The sequence below is a fragment of the Rhea pennata genome, chromosome 15, assembly GCF_028389875.1.
Source record: "Rhea pennata isolate bPtePen1 chromosome 15, bPtePen1.pri, whole genome shotgun sequence".
NCBI classification, from domain to species: domain Eukaryota; kingdom Metazoa; phylum Chordata; class Aves; order Rheiformes; family Rheidae; genus Rhea; species Rhea pennata.
This window is the reverse complement of record NC_084677.1, coordinates 12,998,872-13,017,286: the sequence shown is the minus strand read 5'-3', so window position 1 is coordinate 13,017,286 and position 18,415 is coordinate 12,998,872. Positions and strand designations below refer to the sequence as shown.

General features: G+C 39.4%; 1 protein-coding gene across 6 annotated transcripts in view; it reads left to right on the top strand.

The window, feature by feature from the left end:
• PDGFA (platelet derived growth factor subunit A) overlaps positions 1-18,415 on the top strand; it is a 34,271-nt gene that overhangs the window by 13,804 nt on the left and 2,052 nt on the right. The window contains exons 5-7 of one of the 6 annotated variants that reach the window (XM_062588211.1): positions 5,397-5,523; positions 7,149-7,231; positions 8,430-11,612. In XM_062588211.1, coding sequence (XP_062444195.1) covers positions 5,397-5,523; positions 7,149-7,204 — 183 coding nt within the window. In that variant the 3' untranslated portion in view covers positions 7,205-7,231; positions 8,430-11,612. Of the gene's footprint in view, positions 1-5,396; positions 5,524-7,148; positions 7,232-8,209; positions 8,403-8,429; positions 11,613-13,372; positions 13,547-18,415 lie in introns of those variants that run through there. The other 5 variants (XM_062588212.1, XM_062588210.1, XM_062588214.1 and 2 more) reach the window with 5 other exon arrangements.

The following is an 18,415-nucleotide window of genomic DNA, read 5'->3' as shown; positions in this document are numbered from 1 at the left end:
AACAGAATCCATATTTATGCCCTCCAGAGTCAGATCCTCTTGTAACTTTGATATAATTGATGGTTTTATGAGCCTTTTGCCAATCCTACGTTTAGAGCCGAATGTCTGCTCATGCCATTAACTTGCTGGCCCAGAGTGAGGGTCGCTGGAAAGGTAGGGGGAGCAGTTTTGGAGAGCCTTCTGGGCTGTTCCTGCAATGCGGTTGGAAAGCTGTCTTGTGTTTTCCCCTGATGTCAGACTGCATAAAAGCCTTCTTTTGATTCAACATTGAAAAGGCTTTCCCCACTTCCTCTTCATTGACAAGGTAGTGAGATCATAGCTGGCCCATTCACACTAGAAAAATGTTCACCCAGAAAGGTCAGCAAGTGGGTTTGCATCATCTAACAGGCTAAAGCAAAGGATGTTTTCTTTGTCTTACTGAGGGCCATTGTGGTCAAGGGTAAGAGAGACAGCCGTTCCAGTGTGGTGGGAGCAGCAAAGGTGCTTTATTTGGGCATTCCTTTCTTGGGGATCTGATTCAAAGGCAGCCGTGGGGGATGCCCTTACTTGCCTTCACTGAGCCTGGTCAGGTGCTGGTGTACCGTAAATGGGCTTGTAAAACTGTGGTTGTAGGGAGGCCCCAACCCAGTGGTGCTGGGACACAGCTCCCCTAAAATGGGACTTCTGAGGTTCCCCCTTCATGGGGTAGATACATAAAACATGGGTTCCCCTGCACTATAGCACTGTGAGCCCATAAGGATACAGCCTCCCGGTCCTAAAGAAATCTGTATTCAGCAAGCTGTGCCTGTACAGCATTATAAAAATCTGATTGAAATAGATCAACTGGTTTGAGAATTGCTCTTTGGTATGAAGTATTGCATTTCTCTCCTTATGACAGAGAAACAGTGACATAGATTGGTGAGTAGGGGTGTTGGTTTCACTTAAAAATACATTTCCTCTCTTCCTTGAGAAAACATTTCAGTAACATCCATACTTTTGGTTGCTTCTACATAGTGAGAGGTGTTTATCTTTCCAAGTACTAGACCATTTGTTTGTTTGGGGTGGTTCTGACCCGAGTCTTTCCAACAGGTTTCTCATAATGTTGAACAGAATGTTCTGTGCATTTTTGATCAAGGCAGCAGAAAATGGTTAATATTATGGAGCAAAACATGCCTGTACTGCAAGTTTTGAATAGCCAAGCTGAGTGTTACAGTTGTTGGCAGCAATATTCATTTCCAAACTGAGAAGATAGAGCTAAATTATTCTATCTACCTCTGTTCAACCTTCTGCTTGGCCTTGGGCCATAGCCATACCGATTTTTACCATTTCTGAACATTCTATGTTGAGCTGCTTTGGGGAGATTTAACATAGGCTAGTCCTACAATAAGTAAATAGGAGGGAAATGCTGAGAGAAAATGAGCTGGAAAGGAAGAAAAAGATTGAAAAGCTACTCCTCAGCAATCATTTGAGAATTGTAAAGCAATGGATTTAGAAGAGAGAAGGGCAAAAATGGAGGAAGTCATAACGAGTTGTTTGGCAGAGCTACAAAGCATCTGGGGTTTAGACCTTGTAGAACAAATTGCACATGCAGGTAAAATGCCTGTACATAATGTCTACAGTCTTCAGAACATTCTTCCTCAATGACTCCATTTCTATCATTAGAATAAACCGCACTTTGCTTATAAGCTATGCTCTAGTTGAAGGGTACTGCCTGCATGCAGTCAGACCTCCTGGGTAGGGCCAGCTGGTAGATATGAAAAGTAAATTTAAGGATAGGGGGGACGGGGGAAACCCTGACCCAGGTGGAGCAAAGAAGAGCTCGAGTCTCAGAGAGGCGCCCTGGGAGGGCCAAGGTGGGGGGTCTGCGCCAGGCCACCATTGCCCTTTGCACCCTGCCTTGCAGGGGGAGAAGCCTGGCAGCTCCCCCCTCAGGGGAGAGAAGGCAGAAAGACCCCCAAGAATCCATCCCGCCCCGAAGGGCGGCTAGGCGGCTGCAGCACCCTCCACTCCCCCTCCACGGCCCATGCAGCAACGCTACGGTCGGCCCCGCCGCCAAGAAACCGCCCCTCAAGCGGCTCCCGCCTCTTCCCGCCCTCCGCGCCGCCGTCCCGGCATGCCCTGCGGCAGCCTCCCGCCCCGCGCCGCCCGCACTGCGTTTCCCGGCGTGCCCCGCTGCCGCCGGCTCTGACAGGGCCGCGCACAACCCCCGGCCGTGAGGGGGCCGTGACAGGGCTGCGCGCGGCCCCGGGGCGCGGGCGGTGCTTTCGGTCTCACGGGAGTCGTGACAGAGCTGTGCGCAGCCCCTGGGCAGTGACAGGGCTGTGCACAGCCCCTGGGACTGACAGGGCCGTGCACAGCTTATTTATGGAGTCCTGTAGTTTAGGAGGTATTGTCACCATTCTTCGTTTTGTTGCATTAGTGACAAGTAAAAGAAATGGATGTTGATATGGGTAGTTTGTTTAGGTGTGATGACCTCAAAGCATTTAGTAATACATGTAGCAGTAATTGTCTAAGGTAAACACCAGGGAGGAAAATACAATGAAAAAAAAGGTGCTGACAGAAAGTCAAATTCTGTGCTATTAGCATAGCTGGCCCTGTTTCTACCCACTGAAGATCAGACATACAACCATTATCATTTTAGATTATTATAAGTTGCAGATCCTGTGTAGCAGCAGGTGTTAGGAGACAACACAAACAACAATTTTAATCTGTTGTGTGTTGCTTCAGTTTACAGTATGTCTGTTTACAGTATATCACAAAACATGTTTCTTTTAACTAGCCTGAAATAAAGCCACAGAACTTTTTGTTGGATTATGTTTTAACTATAGTATAGTAAAGAGCAGATCTTTCAATTGACTGCTACAATTGCTTATGAACCTGTTCTTCAAAGTATCTTCTTGGGTTTTACTATTTTCAGTACCAAATAGCCACAGGAACTGCATATATATTTCAATTTGAAAAGCAAAGTAAAACAGAGATAGACTTTAAAAAGTTTGATTACAGTTTATTTTTGTTGCATGTAATTTTCATTAAGGCTGGTTTATGCCAACAGTTGTAATAAGCATGGCAGATATCAAAGCTGTTTCGTGATTGCTGGGTCTCTTTCTTTGTCTCTGGTGATGGAGGTGTCGTAATTACTCTTTGTTTTTGTAAATTTTAGGGATTAGTCATCCTTTGATGCTGGATGACTCAGATGAACTATATATTTTCAAATCTTTCTATTCAAAGGCTCGATGGAGTTGGGTTTTTAGATAAAAGATTTTGAAACATACTGCTTCAACCTATAGTTAATCTTTCAGTAAAAGCATTCTTACATGTCATGGCCAGTTCTTAGTTTTTTTATATAGAGAGCTGACACTTTTGGAAAACATCTTGAATGTGGACATTTTAGTTACTACCTCTTTCTCTATACAGCTCTTGTTTGCTGGGTGAATGCAAATAATTTCAGATCCTGCTGACAGAAGAGGCAGTGAATAAAATGTGGATTTGAAATCCTGCCTCTGAAAGCAGTGACAGATCTCCCATTGATTTCAATAAGGCTGAGATTTCACTCTAACTTATGTTAGTGTCATTCGTAGGTCCCTAATAGTTGGTGTCCATAGTCAGAGTTTCTGGGAACAGGGAATGTGCTTTTTCACTGGGAATATGATTTTTTTCACCCAGCACTCATTTTGTGAGTTCCACTTTTGACCACTTTTTTGTTCCACTTTTAGAAGGACCAGAGAACAGTGTTTTCATAGTTTGAAGATGATTTCGAGCATTAAAATCACACCAAAAATGCCAGTAAACCCTTACCAGGAGACTCTAGTGTAACTGTGAATGCTTTGGTTGTTTGGTAGTAACCGGAAATTTTATTGTTATACTGACTGGACTTCATAGCTCTGTCATTTGATTTCTTCAGAGGGAACCAGCCTCTCCTCTCATTCTTTTCATTCCTCTTTCTCATTGTATACAGTAATACATATCTGTATTATGTTCCCTGGAACAAACACATTATAGCCCCCTTTTGTCAAATGGAAGATTCATAATTAGTAGGGTTGAGAAGCCATGATTGCAAGAAAAACAGCTTAAAGATTCCTTCTGGATGAGATGTTCTCTATCAGCATAAGGCCTGATTCATCTTCTATCACTTAGGTTTATCCTCTGCTTTCATCGCACAAGGGTTTTGATTTGAGTAGGTTAGGTAACCCAGGGTAGGCTAGCCAGAGTGAATGAAGCCAATTAAAAATCTGTGATCTATGTTCTCTTCCTGGGCTAGAAGATAATCTATACCAGCTAAATGAATGGCTACCACCTATTATTCAGGTGTTTAAACACAATTGTCAACTAAACATTGGACCTCTTACATACTGTGTAGTACTCTTCTTTCTCATATTATGCCATATGTCCTTGCACAACATGCCATACCCCCAATCATGACCATCAGACCTGTGACACATGGCATGATTCTGTGCCCAGCAGTCCATGGCCCATCTCCTCTAGTGTCCCAGCATGGCAGTGTTCCTGCTTCCTGCACCCTGTGTCTTCCCCAGCCAACAGGCCCCAAATCAGTCAGGTTGTCGTCCCATTTAGTGCCCCCCACCCCAACCTATTTCCCTTCTACGTTGATTTCTTTCAAATGCAAGATTGGCTTGTGGCCAGAGCTTCTCCAGCATGCTCCTTCCTCCAACCTCAGCTTGCCCTCTGGCATCCTTCCTTAAGGATGCCATTGCTTTGGCATGAAGTGGAGCAGTGCCACTGGATAGATTGAAGACCAGTAATGTACCTGCCAGCTATCTGCAATACAACCAAAAGCTGGGTCCAGCCTGTGGGTGGTAGTTCCCTTGCACATCAGTGCATGGGAGCTCTTTTAAACAAGCCACAGGTTACTGCAAGAAGCTGGAAGGACTGAGAGTGCTGCTTTCTAAGCTGATTTTCAGATTCTAGTTCTTTGAATAGTGGGCACTTTATGTTCAAAGGATTTTGAAAACACCAATTTGTAAATTAAAAAATATATTACGAACCAACCCAATTTAACAGCTTCACTGTTAGCTTTCAGCTGAAGTATAGTGGTCAACATGTACACAAAAACATACTAAAAGTGATGATCTACAGAACAAACATTGATTTGAATACATATATAAAAGTTTATTCTGATATATGTGAAAACTGAGTTGCTTAAAACCTCAAACCCACATGAATGGGAAATTGTTTTATCTCTTGGGGGAAAAGAAGATTGTTTCAAACTGCTGAACTTGGATGAACAAATATTCTGTGCTATAAATAGTTACACAATGCACAATTAAGATAAAGGGTGATTAGTATGCTAACATTTTATATGGGTTTGGCTTCATTCAAAAATACAGGTATATATTTACCTGTGTTCAATCCTGAACTACGTTACTGTGTTTCAGTACATACCTCATCATATTTTATAGGTGGCAAAAGTGGAATATGTTAGAAAAAAGCCAAAATTAAAAGAAGTTCTGGTGAGATTAGAAGAGCATATGGAATGCACCTGTACATCATCAAATACTAATTCAGATTATAGAGAAGAAGAAACTGGTATGTTTTTCTTTTATTTTTGTATTAATGCTTATTTCGCATGGACCTTGTTTTTATATTAGTAAAGAATGTAAAGCAACTTTGCTTCCAGTGAACTCAGTGGAAGAGCTCCCAGCTATTTCTCTCTGTGTTGACGATGCAAAATTAAGGGAGGATTTGTGCTGGATAAATAGTTTGGATTAAGAGTTTAAATTGTCTCAGTTCTCATTAGGTTAGCCTTTAAATAAAAGTAAATGCCCAATATTATTCAAGTCTTGCTTAACTAAGTTAAAGGTTGTCCTATTGCAGCGTGTTGGTGGACCCCATTGCCTAATTTCTTTGACTTTGTAGAGACAAGGTTAAGGCTGAGATTTACTTGACCTTGGGGAAAATAGCCTTGAAATGAATATAAAGCACTGAGGAATAACTTCTGTATTCAGAAGTAAGGAGTTTTGAAACAACAGTGCCTGTTTCCTTTGTCTTTCTGCTCATGTATAGGCCAGAATTTATTTTCAGTTGTCACATTAAACATGTTTGCCTTATCAAGACAGCATTTGAATTAGCACAGGAAAAGATTTTTGGGGAAGATTGCTTATTTTCAGTGTGACTTTCATAAAACCACCTAAAATATTTGGCTCAAATTTTCATCCTAGAGTACGATTAATGTAGGACTTGAGAGAGATTCTGGAAAACAGCTACAGTTGAAAGGACTGCTCCCATTCTCTCAATTTTGGCTGAAGACAGACTCAAAAGCTTGGTTTCACCAATATTGGACATTTAGGGATGCAATAGATCCAGCCCCAGAATAAAAGTGTAGAGCAGGTGAATATAGGATGAAGGCTGCCCAGAGGTGATAGGTTTCATAGGTTGCTGCGTAAGGAGGAATTTTTTGTACAGTTTCCATCTAGCATAGACAAATAAATCTGGTCTAAGCAAATTTCAACTACAATTGCTACATACAGAACAAAAAAAAATAGAATTTGTGTAAAAGCAAAGTTAGGCCTCTGCTGTGATTCTTACCGCACATCAATTTGTAATACAAGCTGAGTGTTTTACCTCAAACTAGGATGAATTATGAGTAGACAAAAACACATTAAAAGTGATACTTTCTGTGTGTATGGTTTGATATTCTTTCTATGACTTGTATGTGGAAAAATTTTTCATGAGCTCAATTTCAGTTTTTCAAAATGTCTTTAATGGCCAAAGACTAAGCAGTTAAGAATTTAAGCTGAAGACTTCTTTTTGGTGTGTGTGAAAAATGGAGTAGAAATGATTGTAATGAAAGAATACAAATTTCTGGGATTTAATTATTGACAGGAGCAGCACTTGCACTAGCAAGAGGATGGTGAGCTGAATTTAGTTGAACTGTAGAGCTGAAAGCAAATACTAATTGCAGCATGGTAACAATATTTATGGATGGGTCTTGGAAATGATGTGTGCAATGCCAACTTGGTTTATTATTTTTTTACTTTTGTGTAATTACTTTGTAAACTGAATGTCAGATCAGAAGTTATAAAGTTATTACATTAATGCAAAGGATAATGAGGTTTCTTTGAAATGTAAACGGTTTGAGTATTTATTACTTCAGTGTTCAACAAAATGCGTTACCTTAGGGCTTTTTACCAGCCCTGCCCTTATGTTAACAGGAAGGCCTAGGGAATCAGGTAAAAAACGGAAACGAAAAAAGTTAAAACCAACATAAAACCTACTGGAACTATTTGATATTCAGGTAGGACCTATATGCTGAACACCCTAATAGCACAAGTAATGGAAAACTTAATCAAATATCATCACTTCAACTTAATCACTGTTCAAAATCTTGACACTTGCTACCTCAAGGCTGCAAAGAGATTAGATCTGATTGGCTTTGATAATTCTACCTGCTGGTATTTTTCCTTTAAGCTCCACATCACCATCAGCATCTTACATTCTTGAGCTACTTCCTATTCTTGCTTTTTTTTTTCTTTTTTTTTTTTTGGAGGGCGCTAATACTTCAGCTTCTGAAATCTCAAGTTCCATTGCCTCTGCTTTTGTTTCATTATTATTGATTTCTGAAGTCAAAGCATCACATAATAATGCATGAATGAATTGCCAGATTACAAATCATTTTGTTTCCAGTCATTGGCTGTAAAACAGTGAGTGTACATGTGGTAAATATTATATGCATGACCATCAAACCCTTGTTTTGGCATAACTGGGATTGATGTTACATGCACCTGAAACAATCTGATGGTCTGCCTACCAAACAAGATGTTCAGAGATACCATTTTTGTGTAGCAGGGCTTGTGTTATTTATACCAGAAAACTAAGATCTTTCTTTGCTTTGTCTCGTTCAGATGATGATAATCATTCATCAAAATTAATGAAGTTTTCAGGGTAGTGGAAAAGTAATACCCTCATAATGCAAAAGTGGCTAAAATCCTTTGGCAGTGAATTAGCAATGTATGATGATGGCGGTACACGTTCCAAATCAAGTATGGAGTTTCCATTTCTTAATGACCTGAAATTATGTAAGCTACAGAAGTTGCAGTTGATTTTAGTATTTGGAGTGGGAATGATTTGGATTTTGCAGTGTATGTGCCTAACTCCTGGATGATGGTGAATTTAATTTCAAGCACCTGTTTTTGCACATAAACTCCCAATGGCAATTTGCATTTATACTGATGTATTTTTTCTAAAGAATGCTAAACTTAATATCCTGTTTCAGATTAACAGATATTTATTGGGAGTAGTATGATAGAAGCAAAGATTTTGTAAAATTCATCTTTAAAAGTGAGCATGTAAACTCAATCAAAACAGCATTTAGAACTTCTTGTCCCAGGTTAGTGACTCTTCATGCAGAACAGTATTTTTTAAAATCATCTTCTTAGAGGATAGGACCTTTGATTCTAATCATAGAGTTATTGTATCTTTTTTCTCTCCTGCAGATGTAAGGTGAAAATAAGCTAGAAAAAAAACTTCTCTCTGGGACATGGATGTACATGGTTTGTTACATTCCTGAACCTACTATGTATGGTGCTTATTGACTGTATATTTTATTTGTTCTCCTATGTGAAAAAAAAACTGGCTCAAAAGAACACTTAATGAGAACAAAGAGACAATGTACATTTGTTTAATGTGACATCAAAGCAAGTATTGTAGCACTCTGTGAAACAATAGGAAGCTTCCCTGTCCAAAAAAGAAAAAAAATGAGAGAAAAATACTGAAAAGAAAATAAAAAGACAGTTGAATGAATGGAGGATACCAAAAGTACTCAAAAACATGACAAAAATCTAAGTGAATAGTGGATTTCTGTCAGAGCAGTCAACGGTGCTTTACGTCAAGAAATGTGCCTGTGTTCTTGATGAAGATGGATGGACACTGATGGACTTCAGGCACAAAAAAAGCAGGAATGTATGAAACGATCAAATGCCACGCAAACACTATAGAACAATACATCCTTGCTTGGTGGTGTTTTAAAAGTCTTTAAAAAAAAAAAAAACCTTCTGGGGAGCCTTAAGTGGATTTTTTTTTTTTACACCATAAAGTGATTATTAAGTTTTCTTTTTACTCTTTGCCTAGCTTTTTATTATCTCTTGGACTACATTTGCCAATAACACATATGAAAGACTGGGATAACAATAGCAGAACACAAAACATTATGGTATTTCTCCTAGTGGGATGCAAACTAATGAGATGTATTAAAATAAAAATGGTATACCTATGCATAATTTTCTAGACGTTTCTTGGTTTATGTTCCCCAACCTCCCCCGTAATTTAAAGCATTGCATAAAAAGAAAAAGAAAAAAAGAGAAATGTGCGTAAACAAATCATAGGATATTCACGCAAAAGTCCTTCTTTTTCCTTTAAGACTTATGCCAGTTGCCTACTAGTGATATTGTGTTAGCAATTGTCATTCTTATCAGTATACAGATACTTTTATTTCACATGTTGGAGCTGTGTGAAATGTACAAATTCTTGTATCTGCATTGTACAATGTCATGGTGGCATGGGAACTACCTTGCTGCAAATATTTGAACAAAACCTAAAATTCTTTATTTTTGGTAAAATGTTATGCTTTATGTGTATTCAACAGAAATATGTGTTTTTGTAAAGGTGAAGTTTGTATTTTTATCTAAAAATTAACAGTTTTATATACCTGAGAAAGCCTGCTATGTTTTCTTGAACCAAAAAAAAGAAAAAAAAAACATTTTGTGGTCATATTTTTGTAGTAGAATAGCCCAAATAACATCAAAATCTATTTTAACTGTAGCAGGGCAGGTAAAATACTCTGGCAACAGCTCTTGTATTTTCAAAGTACCAAAGGATTAATTGTTCAACTCCCCATGGATTGCAGTGGGAGCCACCTGGCTGAACCCTTGTCTGCTACTTTGGTAATTTAGGGCTGTGCCAGATATGACATGGCTACTCACTTGGCCAAAATCACTGCCCCACCCCAGTAGTCTGGATTATGTACCCTTTGTTTTATTTGGAGTATCACATTGGATATGTAAAATGAACTACTGGATTCTTTTCTTTGTAAAACATCTACAGAGAGATGAAAGAGTTTTCTCTCCTTTGTTTGGAATGACAAAAAAGTTTGTCTTGAAGACAGTGTTCCCCCTCAAATCAAAAATATCTTCAAGTGTGAATGAACTTTAGATCCTTGTAACAGAAAAGAGTGAGATTTTTAACCTTTCCATTTCTTTAAATACAGTTCAACCATTCCCCTCCTGTTCCTGCAACTATGTCCAATTTCAACCAAACAAAGCAATGTTAGCTAACAGGCATTATTGGCTTCAGATGCTAATGCAGAGATAGAGTTAGTCATCATTCTATTTTGTGATCATTTTCCCAGTGTATTCGTTGAGCACCAAAACTGGAAATACATTTAACTAAGATTGTCTGTGCTTGTTTTCCACTAAGTGTACTGTTCACAATGTTATGCACATGAATGTATGTGTCTGCGTTTAAAAAAGTGTATAAAATGTAATTTATATATTTATGTTTCAGTGGGATGCCAATAATGTTGCTCAGTCCTTTTTTTGTCTAAAAGATATCTAATGAAAAAAGTTCATATATCCATTAAAATCATGTAGATAGAAAATGTTATGTGACCCACTCAGACACTGTGCAGGTATGAAAGGATGTCAAAGTCACTTAAGTGGAATAATTTGCAAAAGAATTGTCAAGAGTCCTGTAGTTGCACTAGCATAAGAAGGTTACATTCAAATCTGTGGGCCAGATTTCCTGGAGTAACTCCATTGAATACAATGGAGCTCTGCTGATTTACACCACCAGTGAGTCTGGCCTTATATTTAATTCTTGAAAAAAAGCAAACTGAAAGGCATGCATTTTATGGGTGCCAACAAATAAATGTGTTATGCCAAATTCGGAAGACCATGAGAGAATGAAGACTGAATGGAGACTTTTCCAGTAGCTGTTTGTTTGAGACTTGTAGTCTCTAGTTAATTTTGTTACCAGGAACGAAACGCACATGAGTCTTTGTTCTCAAGCGCAGTGTTTATATGGTATGCAACAAAAAAACACAAAAATCTCAGGGCTATATTCTCAGCTAGTATAAATTGGCAAATGTTTTTGACTTCAGCGCCCCTAAGCTAATTTACATCAGGTGAGGATTCAGTCCACAGTTTTTAAAATATGAGGAGTAGTGTCATGACATGTGTGCCATTTACTGTAGTCCAGCTAAGATTCTAGTCGCCAGCCTTTCAGGCCATGGAAGTAGTCCTTCTTTGAGATGGCAGGTACAACCAGAAGGGACAGTTATATTAATGGTTGTGACACAAGAGAGAGTAATTCAAAGTTAAGTTGGACATTTCAAGGGCCATATCCTCAGCTGGTGTAAATCACCATCGCTCCATTGTCCGCAGTGGAGCTTACACCACTTGAGGGGCTGGTCCCTCATTCTTGCTCATCCCTTTCGCTATTCGGTCCTGCAGGGATCTCAGACTGTCGTGTACTGTTAATGTAATCCTGTGTTCTCTAATACTTAAGCACAATAAGTGAATATAAGAATGAGTGTCAGACTTAACTTTGAATGTCCGAGCTCTGAAATGGTTTGTTTCACCATTGTGGCTGTAAATTAAACAGTTCTCTGTGCATTTGTGAAAGCTGTGTCCTATCTTCTTCCACTGTCTACTGGAGGTGGACTCCCATCTGGACTTTTAATGTGCAACTTTTGGAGTGTTACAAGAAAGAGTGTGAGCAATAGAAACCTCAAGATATTTGTTGGACAACTCTGTTATTTGGGAAGTGGGGGGCTAGTGGGGGACTTAATTAAGGAATTGAAGATGATAGTTGCTATAAGTCATGTTTCCACTGAATCCTTTAACACTTTGTTGTTTTATCCTTGCACGTTCCAGGGATTTGGGAGTAAAATGCTTTTCTGTTCAACATTCTTTAATCTTTTTCACTGTCCACTGATTCAGAAACTGTTGGTTTTATCCTTTTTGAAGTCTTTCCTGGTTAAAAAACATATGTGGAGGGAACTGTCTGAAAGCAATCTCAGTGTTATGATACTGGTGCATGATCACTGATTCTGTAGTCAGTTCATTACGTTTAATTCTGTGCTTCATCTTTCCAGAGCTGCCCTACAGTGGCTTTTGTTGAGTGAAATGAAGGATTACCTGCCCGCTTGCTTTCCTTTTCTTCTCTCCTCCGTCCTGTTTGGCATCTGCTTTATGCACAGTGACTACAGGCAGTTGCTTCTCTCAGGCCCCTGGTGGTTCCTAGACAGATCCAGCTCTAATGTGTCTTTGAGCTTAGGCTTTCTTCTCTGCTTCGATTGGTGTCTCATACGTCTCCTCTCTTCGACGGGTGTCAGCATTCCAGCTGGGAAGTTCTCAGCCATCCTCCTCGGATTGGCAGCACGTCTCCTGCTGTGGTCTATATTCCGGCTACTCTCTGTCTGACTGTAGGGAAGCCCAGACTTTCCCATTCCTCTGTCTCTGTTTCTCAGAAACGATTTCCCTTCCCAGGTTCTTTCTCATCATCTTTTCTCTCTTCTCCTGCCTGAGAGAACAGCCTTTGATCTGTTTATCTCTAAATCAATTGCTTTATCTAGGCATGTGTCCTGAGATCCTGTCTCCCAGGCGTACGGGCCCATAACTGACCCCTACATGAAAGACAAGTGCTGTTATATAGACATGCGCCTGAGGAGGGAAAAAGATTCATCTTTGCATTTGGAAAAATATCCATTACTGAAAGCTCCCTGCTAAAGCCCTGTCTAATTCCAGTAATAGTATTGTGTATCTGGAATAGTGGTATTGAAGCTATTCCAGACATCTGACAGTTCAACTAAGATCAGCAACCCTTTTTATAATTTAATCAGAAAATGTGCCCAAAAGCAAAGATGAATTTTCAAATCTTCCTCAGATTTGGATGATCAGATGTAAATTGAAGGAAATCATGTTCGTAGGCCCTCTCTGTGGCTTTGAAAATCTTACCCTCAATATTTATCTGACCCTCTCTTGGGCTGGAATCTTTGTTACTTTAAAAGAGAAATGGAGTTATGTATTTGTTTTAAAGGAAGTCATTTTCCTGGGGTTTCTACTCCTCAGCTTCTTGTACTACCAGTTCTCAGAAACACAATCATGTTAAAATCAGTCAAACATGTGAGGACTCTGCTTAAGTTTACTTTAATTTCAGGTAACAGAGGGAAGCAGTCAGTGTTTTATTCCCAAAACTTCAGCTTATATTTTTTATTTTATTTAATTACTGTGCATTTTCCCACAATTTGATAACAAAGTATTACTTATGTCTGAGCTTTTCTGTGCTGCTCTTTGCTGTAGTGTCTCACTGCAGCACAGCCTTGAACAGGTCCGAACTCATATCCCCTCTGAAATAAAGAACTATTGTTATCCCATTTTAGGCAAGACCGAGGCATGGAGAAATGACTGTGCAAGGTCACACAGCAAGGCTATGGCAGAACCAGGGATAGGACTCAGATCTGAGTGCTCATCCAGAGCCCTAAATCACACGACCATCTTCCCTTTCCAAGAATGAATCCTTGCACCCTTAGAGCTAAATACTGAAAAGATTGAGGGTAAGTCATTTTGCCTAATTATTGTGCATTGGATACATGATCAAAAACTACTGTCATATCATCAGAGAATGTAATGACTGATGAAAAACCAGCTGTCTGCCTATGCAAAAAATGCTATCTTCTATGCTATCATCAGCTAGTCATTTCCTGTATCTCTAAGGAGTCAACCTTTCGTGACTTATAGTGAAAATTATGCATATACAACCAATGCAGACTCTGATTTTATGGGAATTTACAAAAATTCAGCGGGCAATTTTCATTGTACTTCCCCTCAGTTCATAGTCATTCATTCCATTTATGGCATGGGTAACATTTCCTAAGGGATTTGTATCTGTCATGGGCCCGATCTTGAATTCTTTTCCCAGGCCCTAACATGGAAAAGCTCTTAAAGAGGTGCCTATATCTGCCCTTCTTCATACCCGTGCCTAAGCATATTTGTAACTTTGGACAAACATCCCATTGACTTCAGGCAATTGGAGCTAAGTTGATGCTTTATCACTCTTTTTGAATAGGATGAGCTTTCCTGACTCAGGATCACAATTCCAGGATGGGGGTCATTGTGTTCTTAAAGTGTTGGAGTATGTTGTAAATAACCCCAAAGAAGAAGTAACAAGACTCCAACGTACAACTAGAAAAACAGGTGGGAGACTTCCCCTCTCTCCTGCTCCCACAGAGGTTGCCATTTTGAAATATGCGTTTGTGCTTATTTGAAAGACTAGTTTTCTGACATGGCTGGAATCAGGACTGCGATTCCACTGACAGAGATTCCTTTTAAGATGATCTATTAAGGTACCACAGAGAATATAATTTGAGAACTCATTTCTGTAACAAAGATGAATCTGAGATGGGAAAAAATAATCATCAAATTGCAGGTGAAATTTGGGACATTGTAGTTTAGATAAAAAATGAAATAGAAGATAAAATGAGTAAGATCAGAAGGTCGATCATGTTCAGGTGTGCATTATCATTCCTTCAGTCACTGTAATTATTTGTTGCATCAAGCAGACTTAGGTGCTGGAGTAGCTCAGAATCACTACAATGCACTTAAAACGTTATGTTTGGTTCTTGTTGAACTGCTACCCTATTATCATGGCATATGATTGTGAGGTGAGGCCTGCAATCACAGTTGTAAATCAAAGAACAAGTCATAGGTTAGGCACTGTTTTCCATGGATATTGTCTCTAAGTTTATTTTCTATATGCTAGTCTCTTGAATGGTGTTTAGTGAGCTTTCCAGTTTGGTATAAAGTCAAAAATACACGGTTCCTGAGCTGAAATTACGAAAGTTGTAACTCTTATTCATAATCGATACATGAAACCTTGGCAACATCCTGGTGATAGAATTCTTGTCACAGAAGGTTTGTGTGTCACTTTCTTACAGTGTTATTTCTAAGGCTAGAGGAGAACCCAATCATTTTTGTATTTGATGCATTAGCAGGCCATCAAATCTGATCTGGTGATTTTTTACCATCTGAAACTTCCTTATTGGACTGACCTATGTGCCTGCTAAGTGTCTTTCAGGATATAGGTAAAAATATACAAGGAGAGGCTAACTTCTCTTCTTCAACATAAAAACAACAACAAAAAAAAGCTGGAGTATTCCATCACGTGGGGAAATAAGGAGCTAAGTTTTTAAGAAGAGTTGCACATTCATCGCCCCAGGATCAGACATCTACCTAGTATCTCATCCTCTACATAGTATCTTTAATATTCCATAATCAGTGCAACAGGTTTTACTGTTCATCTTTGAAAACTGAGAGTGTCTGTTAAGATCAGGTATACAAGAAGAATATATACAAAAGAATATAAGCATTGAGAGATACAGATGAGCCCATACCACTTGAAATCCCCAGAGATTTTAAAAACATCTTGATTCTTGAGAGCAATCAAAAATCAGTAGAAGGAAAGTACTAAGACATCTTTGCATATTTGGCAGGTGAAAAAATACCTAAGAAGTATCCTACATGTAATGATCATTCAGCGACAAAATAGCTGTTGATGAAAAAGCCTCGTGCTTAAATTTTTCAGCAGTTAATGATCGTCTTTACAGACCATAATACTTGAATACTTCACTTATCGATATATCAGGGCTTGGATGAACTTTGAGACTTGTGAAATGCGACACTCCTTAAGCCAATGATAGCCATATGTTCTAGTAACTGATAAACCAATTACATAAATGGCCAGATCTCTAACCTGCAGAAATAGACACAACTCCATTGACTTCACTGGAAATAACAGTTACCTGAGAATTGACCCGAAACTCAAAGCAGATAATAGTTTCATATTTTGCTGTTTAGTGTCGCTGTAAAAATAAAGTCATTTCCTGGAGCAGTTAAAAGAAGAAAATCTGGAAAAGCAATTTCCCACAGAGACTCATCCACACTGGAATTTGCCGAGATCCCCGGATGTGAGTATGTGCTGTCAGAAAACATAAAACAGCAACTTTGTTTAGGGAAGCTTCTGACCTGTCAAAAATGCAAGCATTCATTACCAGATTTTTCCTTGGCAATTAGTGGGTAGAATTACTCATAAAAATTGGTTTGTTTGCTCACAAGGGGAGAAGCAAGACATAAATTCAAAATATCCCCTATTTCACCATAAGAAAGAAGATTCTGTTTGCAGAGGGCCTGTGGGTGACGTGCTCAGCAGCCTTGTTCCCTTTGGGATGAACTCAAGCTCGAAGACTTCAGTGAAGTATCAAGAGCCCTCCAGAATTGCTGGTTTTCACTGGCTATGAAGGTTTTCAGCCAGCTAAGGGATTTGTACAACCAATTTTAGTTCACTTTTACAAGACTTTTAGTTGGCCCAGTTGGCCTCAACTCCCCACCCCCTGTGTCTGCTGTGTAGAGAAGCTAATTTTGAACCAGCCAGTGTCACTGTGAATGTTACTGTTCTTCCTCTAGGTAGCAGTGCTCAAGCATCCGGTTTGCTTTCTGCTCTTTGTTGAAGATGTTTCCCAGCAGTGACTTTTCCAGTGCCTGTTACATGCCCAGTTCACCCCAGAGCAGCCTGGTATTTGAGTGGAGCATCCTTCCTGCTCCAGCCATGCTTCACCTTTTTCCTTGTGCAGTTTCTTAAATCAAAATGGTGCTGGTTTAAGCTGAAGATGATGGAAGATATAAAAGGCCAGAATTTCTTCTATGATCAGGGGAGCTTGGTGCCATAGGAGCCAGAGGAGGGGAGAGAGGCTGCAGCACTTCAAGGAAGCCAAGATGTGCCTCCTTCTGCTCAAATGGTTGTGCCTGAAGATACAACTTGGTTGCCACTAATTTGCAGTTGGAGTTTCTTCCTTTCCTTCTTACCTTGAGAGCGCATGCTTCGCTGATGCTGACATGTCCCATGTGTGGGGGAGGGCTTGTGCTGCAACATATGGTTGAGGCGACATGGTGTCTACTAGGCAGCAAGACTCCCATGGAAACTGGGGATTCTGTGCTCCTGCAGTTGGGAGTGAAGACCGTTTTTAGTCCAGACTCATCCACAGTAAAATAACCTGGTCGGGGTCTCCTTGGAGCCAGGAAGCTACTCAGATATGACCTCAAGATCTGAATTCTCCCTTGAATGGAATGAATTTCAACAACATAATATGACAGAAAAAGTTTGTCACAGATCGAGTGTTTTTTTAACAGGCTTTGTGTGAATCCTGTAGGGTAAAGCTCAGCTGTGCATTGTACCTGTTGCCCCAAATGGTGCCTTTAGATCAAATTTTCAGTATTTGTTCAGAGATACTTGTTTTTCTTGCACGTGCTTTGAAGGGTTAACTTGCAGCTCTGCTGTGAGGAGCCTGCTGGCCAAACCAATATGGCTAGGCTGTATCTGCACATCTAAAGGGGTTTTCAGTTGGGGTTAGCAATTGCAAATGTTTCCCATTATCTTTCTGCATTCTGCTAAGTTGTGATTCAGCAAGATACTCAGCTGCGGTAAGGCAGTGTAAGTTTAGTGTTTTCCTTTTGTGCATTGCCTGGAGTGATGCTAGTTTCAGAAGTGATCTGCAACGTTTCCAGAACTGTTCCATAGTATTGAGAGCTTTAACTATTCAGTAGCTTTCTATCAACATTAGAAAACCCATAGCAATGTCAGCCCTATCTGGGCCACTAAGGTCTCTTCTTTCCTTGTTTTCTTTAGTATGTTTCTTTTCTAAGGTAGTGAAAAAAGAGCTTAAAACAGTACCTTAAAAAGGTGAGAACTTAAGCAGATCATATCGTCTTGATTCCTTTATCTAGCTTAATTAAGGAGAAGTTTGCCAATACTGATCTGGTGTTTCCTAGAACAAGCATACATGAAGAACACTTTGAGCAGCTTCAAAAGAATTTTCAGGCTAGATCAGGAAAAGATAAAACCAGAAGTGGAAACTTCTAATACACTTTATAGCTTATTACTTACAGGAAAGGCGTTGTTACATAGGATACTAATGAATTTTGCAGGATGAAGTTTCCAAAAGAAAAAAAAAAGGCACCTTCTGTAGATGAAAGGTCTCAAGGCTTTTGCAATTATGGTAGATAGGCAGTGGATATGTGTAGTCATATCTCAGAAAGATTCAATATCTCTGGTAAAAGTGAAAAGTTTTAAAATTTAAATGTGTACACTTGAATTTCTGTAGGAGCTTCCTGGTCTAGCTGCTGAATAGTGATAAAGGGAATAGTAACAGTTCATCTTGTTTTGAATAGTTATTTTTGTCTTATTGCGCCTATCTAGCTGTAGGAAGGACAGCAGGGACACATTTGAATGACTGAAGATGAACATGTTGAAGTTGATGCTAATGTTCTTAATGAGGTGGTGAAGCCAACAAAGTCAGAGAAACAAAATGGATACTTAGGTTTACCAGTGACACTTGCCAAGAAAGTTAGTATTTGCTAGATTCTTAATTAAC